The 8,996-nt window shown below is 42.9% G+C and overlaps 1 protein-coding gene across 11 annotated transcripts in view; it reads left to right on the plus strand.

Moving 5' to 3' along the window:
- Positions 1 to 8,996, plus strand: part of Phc3 (polyhomeotic homolog 3) — a 74,953-nt gene that overhangs the window by 41,032 nt on the left and 24,925 nt on the right. For 10 of the 11 annotated variants that reach the window (XM_006232226.5, XM_006232227.5, XM_039102233.2 and 7 more), the window contains 2 exons: positions 916 to 1,069; positions 5,293 to 5,543. In XM_006232226.5, the coding sequence (XP_006232288.1) occupies positions 916 to 1,069; positions 5,293 to 5,543 (405 nt within the window). Of the gene's footprint in view, positions 1 to 915; positions 1,070 to 5,292; positions 5,544 to 8,996 lie in introns of those variants that run through there. The other variant, XR_005500282.2, reaches the window with a different exon arrangement.

The following is an 8,996-nucleotide window of genomic DNA, read 5'->3' on the forward strand; positions in this document are numbered from 1 at the left end:
GAACCAAAAAAAAAAAATTTTTTTTTAAAAAAGCCTCAGCCTTTGAAATTTAAGCAAAAGCTTTGACACACGAAAGGAAATGAGCTTTGTGTCAGGAGAGGATCATCTTTCATAAATACCAAGCAGTCAGAGTGCTTGCATCTGTTGCTCTCTGGAGACACTTTGAAACTTAGTCCGCAAGTTTAATAAAATGCTAGTTGAGTAATTTTGTTCTAATTCCATGGCTCCTTTTCTGTGATTTTGATGTCACAGTACTTCAGTAAATCTTCACAGTTGCATAAAAGGGACTAAACCTTCCCCGTGGAACCAACAGTAGGTCCTGTGTAACTGGGTAAAAGAAAGATATTTTGTGCATATGTCATAGTGGCTTCTGAGAGTTCATTTGATTCTCGAGTCCTACAGAAAGGGAATAAAGGTAACACTGCTGGCTGTCCCGTGGTCTCATAGACAGTACTCGTCATGACTTAGTCTTTAATGACATGGGTAATTGCATATAATCTCCTTGGCACATGTTGGCCTGACATCTATTGTTTTGGAAGTAGAATGTAAAGAGCACTGGCATCTATTCCGATTCATGACAGGTGTAAATGAACAGAAGCAATGCTATTTTAAAGAGAGTTATTTGATTATGTAAACTAAAACACCTTTTTTTTTATTCTAAACAATATGTTCAGACGTGGCCAGTATCATTTTGGAAAGCCCACCTTCTGGCCCACGGGTTGCTTTCAGTGACACAGTACGAGGTCTTATAAAGCATTGCTATGAGTGCTTCCGAAGCTCTCCTTTCAAGTTGTCAGCATTGTCGTTTGCTTTGCTTTTAAATTAATGCATTTAGAATTAAAAATTGTAAAGTTCAGAATACCTTATTGAATGTGTTTTTGGGAAATGTCAAGGTAGTGCGGCTTGTCATTGCAGGTTTATCAGGTAGAAGATGTGTGCGAGGAAGAAAGGCCAGAGGAGTCCGATGAGTGTGCACGGATGGACCGAACACCGCCGCCCCCCACTTTGTCTCCAGCAGCTATCACTGTGGGGAGAGGAGAGGATTTGACATCTGAGCATCCTTTGTTAGGTGAGGAAACACAAAGTTTAGAAGAGTCTATTTGGTAGATGTCAGTAATCGGACATTTCCCGTTAGAGATAACATTAAACTATCCCATTACTGTTGTTAACTGTAGCAAAAGATAGATTATATTAATTAAAATGTATGAAGAATATTTTCTTATTAAAAAATAAAAATTGCTCATTTTCTTGGGAAATTCTTTAGTAGCAGTGGAAAGTTACTGGTTTATAAAACTTTTAGCACCACCCAAGAAAAAGTGATGTTTCAAGCATTATAATAATTTGTGGCTGATACAGTTATGTTCCATGTGCCTATCAAGATTCCTGTGTTAGCTGTTTCTTATTTAAAAATTAGAATAGGGGACTGGGGAGGTGGCCCAGTGTGTAAAGCACTTGTTGCTCAAGCATAGGGACCTAAGTTCAAACCCCCAGAGTCCACATAAAGCTAGCTAGGCACAGTAGCATATACCTATAATCCCAGTGTTCCCATAGTTAGAGGAGTGCCAAGACAGGAGAATATGCAGAAACTTGAGGGCCAGCTAGCCTGATGCATATATCAGCAAATAGCAAAAACACTCTGTCTGCAAATGAAGAGTCTGAGATCCGTGTCCAGGGTTGTCCTCTGACCTTCACATGCTTTTGTGTACGCACTTGCCTCCGTGCATGCGTGATGCACACATGCACGCTCACACACACACAATTACTACAAATCAGCAGGAGATTATGTTAGGGGTTGGGTGTGCAACTCAACTGACAAAGTCCTTGCTGAGCATGCACAAGCAAAGCCCTAGTTTCAGTTCCTAGCAACTCATAAAAAACAGATGGCAAGCGCCTCTACTCTCAGCATTTTTGAGGTGAAGGAAGGAAGATCATTTTGGCTACATTCGAAGCCAGCCTATGCTACATGAGATCTTGTACCATCCCCGCCTCCAAAGGGTCACTGGGTAAACCTGCTTGTTATGTAAACCTGGTGACCAAATTCAGATTCTTTAACCATATAAAAAGCTGGATACCCTAGATCACATCTGTAACCATAGCATTCCTATGTGAGATTGGAGGAGGAGACTGAAGAATTGGCTAGAAGCTTGTGGGCCAGGTAGCGACAAGTAAGAGCTTGCCTTAAACAAGGCTGAAGCAAGGTGAAAACTTAACTCCCTAACAGTTATCCTCTGACTTCGACTTCTGCACGCGTGCGCGCACGCACACACACATTATGTTGGATGTTCTCATAATTGTTTGTGATTTCCACTCAGTGCTTTTCAGGTTTCTGTAGCATACATGTTACTTAAGTTTTTGTCCTCATAATACCAAGCTGCAGTCAGGCTTGGCTGAAACTGTTGTGTTGTTTTGATGACTCGCTGGCCCTCATGATTAGCTCCCGTCAAGAACAAGCACTGTCAGAGGCATGGAGGCACTGCCGCTGGAGCCTGAGGAGAACTGACGGCAAAGCCCTGCTTGCCTCCTTTCCCCTTTCCCTGCTGCTTCCGTCTCCCCCACTTCTCGGAAGCAGACAAGAGGAAAATCAGCCTTCCTCTTACCTCGTATTGTAGTGCACGCCTCTGACCCCGCCTCTCAGGAGGCAGAGGCAGCAGTCTTTGAGTTTCAGGCCAGTTATGGTTACATAGGATATATTTTTAAAGTCCTAAGGATAATGCCAGGTATGGTAGTGTACACTTGTGCTTATGAGACTGACGGAGGAGGATAATGACTGTGACATTAACCAGAGTTGTCTGAAGCCATCCTGGGCTACGTATGTAATGAGACCTATCAACAGGATCAGGTATTTCTGTTTGTTTGTTTTAAAATATTTTTCTTTTCCTTTCTTTTTCTTTTCCCTTTCCTTTCCTTTCTTTTTCCTTTTTTTAAAAATAGGGTCTGTTTATGTAATCTTGGCTGTGCTGAGACCTGCTGTGTAGCCGAGGCTGGCCTTGAATTCACAGAGATCTACCTGCCTCTGCCTCCAGAGTACCTAGGATTAAAGGTGTGTACCACCATGCCTGTCTATTTTTCCTTTTTATTTTATTTTTTACCTTTTTTGCTTTTTATTTTGTTGGCGGTGCTGAGGATGAAAACCAGGGTCTTGGGCATGCTAGCAAGCTCTAATACTAACTACCTCGGAGGCCAATGGGTCTAGTTTCTCTAAAAGCATTTGTGCTGCTGCAGATGTCCTGAAGTTTTGATTCAAAAATCAAAATATCAGGGGTTGGGGATTTAGCTCAGTGGTAGAGCACTTGCCTTGGAAGCGCAAGGCCCTGGGTTCGGTCCCCAGCTCTGAAAAAAAGAACCAAAAAAAAAAAAAAAAAATCAAAATATCAGCTTACTTGAATAATAAACTTGACTGTGATTCTGCTTTAATTTCAAATTATTATTGTTCATGCTTTTGCTTTTAATAGCTTATAAATTGGCAAGTAATAACTTATAGATCTATTTTTAACACAATTTGAGGACTTTATTATATACATAACATAATATATAAATTAATTCAGATAAACAACTGAGTAGTATTTTCTGGAAGAAATATACTTAATGCAACGTCTTCGGCCACTTTGTGGATTGGGGCTGGTTATGGTAGAACACGCCTGTAGCACCAGTGCTCAGCACAGTGAGGGAGTTCCGTCTGGAGCTCGAAAGCCGCCTCACTACTGAACAGGCACCATCTCAGAACAAATAACAGACTTAGGGGTTTTACTGAAGAGAAACTTCTTTGGCTTGTGTTTCTGGAGAGGGAATTGTAAGGTAAAGAGGCTGCATCAGGTGCAGCCTTCCTGCTGAGCTGTCCCCTGGCAGAGGCATCACATCACACAGCTGCGAGTGTGAGCGTCCTACACAGCTCCAGTCGCCTTCCAGAAAGCTCTCCTTCTCAACGCTGGCATCCCGTACAGTGCTCACTTAAACCATAGCCTGGAGGTTTGTATTTATTGAGTCAGGAAGTGTCATTACATCTGTGAGGGCCATTAGAATTTCATTTTTAGTTCCTCATAGGTTTTTTTCTATAGAGAAATTACTTTTAGTCATACCTCCTAGTTTCTTTTCTCTTGTTCCACAGAGGTATGTATATGCGATGATTTGACACATGGGCAGGAGTACTGTGGTGCTCCTGCCCGAGAGCACGTGGACTTTTTGCTCATGTATCATAGAGTTTAGAAGTTACTGTTGTATGCATGCATTTCATTTCCTGCCCTCTCTCATCTCTCTTCCCCTCCTTCCTTAGTTTCATAAGACTCTGGCTCTGGGTTTATTTTGTGCACGGGGGTTTGCTTGTTTTTGAGACAGATCCTCCCTGTCTCCCTCACTGCCTGGAACTCTCAGAGACTTGCCTGCCTCTGCCTCCCAGCCTGGTGGTGAGCAGTCACCGTGTGCTCTTGCAGCACGCTGGGACAGTGCCCCAGTTTCATGACCTATTTGTTGTGTGACATTAAGGCAAGCAAGTTAATCTGCCTGTGTCTTGGTTTCCTTATCTGCCTGGCGGAGATGAAGACACTGTTACTTGTAGGTTAAATGAGATACAAGTGAAAGCATTGGCTGTGACACCAGATAACCGAGTGTTCAGTGAGTGACTGCACACATGCCTTCTGCTTTAGAGTTCTGTTCTCACTAATATGCCTACATATTAGCTGCTTCACCTCTCTGCGTCAAGGCTTCACTGACAGTCAAGGCTGAGGCTACTGTGTAGTGACTTCCATCCCATCGACATTGTCAGCTGAACCTTACTTGGGCCTGCTCAGTGCTCCTTGCAGCATTTCCTCAGTCAGCACACACAGCAACACAGAAGTTGAAAGAAAGCAAAAATGCCTTCTGAGAGGATTCAGAAGATCTTCTTGCCTTGAGGCTATAGCCTATAACCTGCCCAAATCACTGAAATTCCTATTTCTGTGGATTTTGGGTCTTTTTGAATTTTTCTAAGTGAATATATGTCCATCTGAATCATGTGGAATAGACAGGAATGTAAGACATTTATTATCTGTGCGGTCTAAAAGCGGACAGAAACTCAATTGACAATTTTTGTAGTTATTCGTGAGATATTTGGGGCATTTGCAAGTTTTATGGGGACAGTAAAACCGTGCAGGTGATAATTTGAGCGTATTGGTGTACATCTATAGAGTGGGGAGTTGTACGGATTAAATGAGACGGCTGCATGACGTCTTTGGAGAGATGCAGTTCTCTCATGTTCACTCCTAAGCCCTGTGGTCTCTGTAGGACACATGGCCAACCGTAGGATCCCTTTTCTTTCAGAGCAAGTAGAGTTGCCTGCCGTGGCCTCAGTCAGTGCTTCTGTGATCAAGTCTCCATCAGACCCAACCCATGTCTCTGCTCCTGCACCTCCACTCTTAATGCCCGCTGCCTCCACAAGGAGCAGCAGCACTTCTCTGGCCAGCAGCACCCCCAGCCTGGAAAACAAGCCTCCACAGGCTATCGTGAAGCCACAGATTCTGACCCACGTTATAGAAGGTTTTGTGATTCAGGAGGGACTGGAGCCGTTTCCTGTAAGTAGGAAGCTTATTTGTGTTTTTACAATTATTTTTAGCCACACAACACTGTCTTAAAAAATCGTCTACTATTGTTGTCCAGGAAAATGCTTGTAATTTTAAATTTAAAGATTGATTTGTTTTTAAATGTAGAATTTTAACTGTCTAACCCTTTATGTATTTATCTATACAGGTTCTGAGACTTTAAAATCCCCCCCACCCCACCCCTTTGATTTCTCATGACAGGGTTTCTCTGTGTGGCCCTGGCTGAAACTTTCTCTGTATCAGTTAATAATGATAAAAAGGCTGGATTTGAATTTACAGAGATCCACCTGCCTCCGACTCCCAAGTGCTGGGATTAAAGGCCTGTGCCACCTCTGCTTGGCCTGAGACATTTTGTACTAGCCATTTCTGATCTCAGTTTTGCTTCTGTTTGATGGAGATGTTTTTAGGGTGTGTGAGAGCTAAGGATTCAGTGTTACTCCTCCCTGTACCTAGCACTCTAGCCATAGCATTACTCCTCCCTGTACCTAGCACTCTAGCCATAGCATTACTGATTATCACCACCCCAGTGTAGTCCTCCACCTCCATCCCCACCCACTCCTCCTCTGTTTCCCTTCAGAAAAAAAGAGCAGGCCTCCCAGGGACATCAAACAAACGTGGCATACCAAGTTGCAATGGGACTGGGTACCTCATCTTGTTTTAAGGCTAGACTAGGCAACCCATCAGGAGGAAAAGGGTTCCAAAAGTTAGCAAAAGAGTCAGAAACAGCCCCTGTTCCCACTGTTAGGAGTCTCACAAGAAGACCAAACCACACAATAATTGTAACGCATACACAGAGGACCTGGGTCAGGCCCATGTGAGCTCCTGGAGTCAGTTCAGTCTCTGAGCCCTAATGGGACCAGGTTAGTTGATTCTGGGTTTTTTGTTTGTTTGTTTTTGCGTGTGTGTGTGTGTGTGTGTGTGTGTGTGTGTGTGTGTGTGTGTGTGTCCTTGACCCCTCTGGGTCCTACAACCTTTCTTCCCGCCTCTTCCAGATTTCTGAGCTCCCAGCTAGTGTTTGGCTGTGGGCCTTTGTACCTGTTTCCATCAGTTGCTGGATGAAGCGTGCTAGGCTCCTGTTTACCAGTTTAGCATTAGGGATCATTTTATTGACATTCTTTTTCTTTTCCAGCCATGTTTGGTTCTATCCTAGCTGTGTGTGCCATCGAGCCTCTGATTCCTGGTCATCCAGGCAGTGCCAAGGGTAGGCTCCTTCTTCTAACACAGGTCTCAAGCTGGACTGGTCTTTGGCTGGCCACGTTCCCAATTTCTGTGCCACCTTGCAGGCAGGACAGATTATAGGTTGGAGGTTTTATGGCCCACTTGGTGTCCCATTCTCTTCACTGGAAGACTTGCTTGGTTACAGGAGTTGGGAGGTTCAGGCTCTGTGTCCCCCTTAATAGGAGTCATAGCTAGGGTCATTGTAGTCGGTTTCTACCTCACCCCAGAAATGCCCCCCAATTTCAGTTGTCTCTCCCTCCATTTTCCCCCAACCTGGCCCCTTCTATTCCTGACCTCAGGCTACCTGCTGTCTTCTAGGCCCCTTTTCTAGGAAGAGCTGTGCTTTCCCAGCTCAAGACCCTTTGGTATTTAGCCCCTCGAGTCTGTGGATTGCAGCATGATTATCCTTTTCTTTACAGCTAATGTCCACTTATGATAGGTATTGTGTTTATCCTTCTGGGTCTGCGTTACTCAGGATGAATTTTTCTAGTTCTGTTGTGTGGGGGGTCTGCTTAAATCTAGCATAAATCCAACATAACTCAAATGCTAGCTCAATGACATTGATAACAATTTGGCCCTAGAACAGACTTAGGAGCTAAGCTATGACCTGTAGAAATGCTGCATAGCATATTTAAAGGATTAAAGCTTGAAACAAGGGGGAGCAGCGTGGGCTGTAGTGTTGTCCAATTACATTTTGATATAAGGGGTTGAGCAAGGGAGTTTTCACCAATCCGGTTAGGAGTGGGTTCTTGAGCCTGGGAACATGAACTTGTGTGACCCTGCCAGCAAGTTGCCCTTGAGATGTCTGGATGCAGACAACTGTCTCCTTATGAGTTGTTCCAGAGCTGCTTGGACTCAGACAATTTCTTACAACAGAAGCTGTTAGCTATTGGAAAGTCCCCAGTTCCCCTTGAGCTCAGGACCTTGAATTTAGTTTCTTCCTATGATTAAATGGAGTCTAAAAATGAAAAGGTAGTACTTAGAATAAGTCTCTTTTGCTTGTTCTCAACAGAACCATCCATTTGCCTGCAAATTCCATGATGTTATTAAATTTTTTAACAGCTGAGTGATACTCCATTGTGTAAATGTACCACATTTTCTTTAGCCATTCTTTGGTTGAGGAATATCCAGGTGGTTTTCTATTTCTGGTTATTATAGTATAGTATAGCTGCAGTGAACAAGGTTGAACAAATGTTCTTGTGGTATGGTGGAACATCTTTTGAATATATGCCCAGGAGTAGTATAGCTGGATTTTGAGGTAGATCTACTTCTGGTTTTCTGAGAAAGTGCCTAATTGCTTTCCACAGTGGCTGTACAAGTTTGCATTCCTACCAGCAGTGGAGGAGTGTTTGTTTATCTTGCCCTACATCCTCACCAGCATGAGCTGTCACTAGTGTTTTGATTTTAGCCAGTTTGATTTGCATTTCCCCAGTGGCCAAGGATGTTGAACATTTCTTGAAGTGCTTCTCGGCCATTTGGGATTCCTCTTTTGAGAATTCTGTTTAGATCTGTTCCCCATTTTTTAATTGAAACTTTTGGTTTGTTGCTGTCTTTATATATTGTTGAGTTCTTTATATATTTTGAATATTAGCCCTCTGTCAGATGCAGGGTTGGTTAAATCTTTTTCCATTTTGTAGGCTTTGTTGTTTTGTCCTATTGAAGGTGACTTTTGTCTTACAGAAGCTTTCAGTTTCATGAGGTCTTATTTATTGTTGACTTAGTGCTTGTGCTATTAGTGTTCTGCTCAGGAAGTTGTCTCAGTGCCTCTGCCTTCAAGGCTGTTCCCCACCATCTTCTATCAGGTTCAGTGTGTCTGATTTTGTGTTGAAGTTGTTGATCCATTTGAGCTTGAGCAGGGATCTTATTTGCCTTCTTCTACATGCTGACACTCAGTTAGACCAGCATCATTTGTTGAAGATGCTTTATTTTTCCCATTTTATAATCTGGCTTCTTTATAAATAACTGGATGTTCATAGATGTGTGGATTTATATCTGGGTCTTTGATTGTATTCCATTGATTAACCTGTTTTTTTTTTTTAATTTATTTATTTATATATGTGAGTACACTGTAGCTGTCTTCAGACACACCAGCAAAGAGCATCATATTCTATTACAAATGGTGGTGAGCCACCATGTGGTTGTTGGGAATTAAACTCTTGACTTCTGGAAGAGCAGTCCATGCTCTTAACTGCTGAGCCATCTCTGCAG

Source organism: Rattus norvegicus, chromosome 2 (genome assembly GCF_036323735.1).
Source record: "Rattus norvegicus strain BN/NHsdMcwi chromosome 2, GRCr8, whole genome shotgun sequence".
NCBI lineage: Eukaryota > Metazoa > Chordata > Mammalia > Rodentia > Muridae > Rattus > Rattus norvegicus.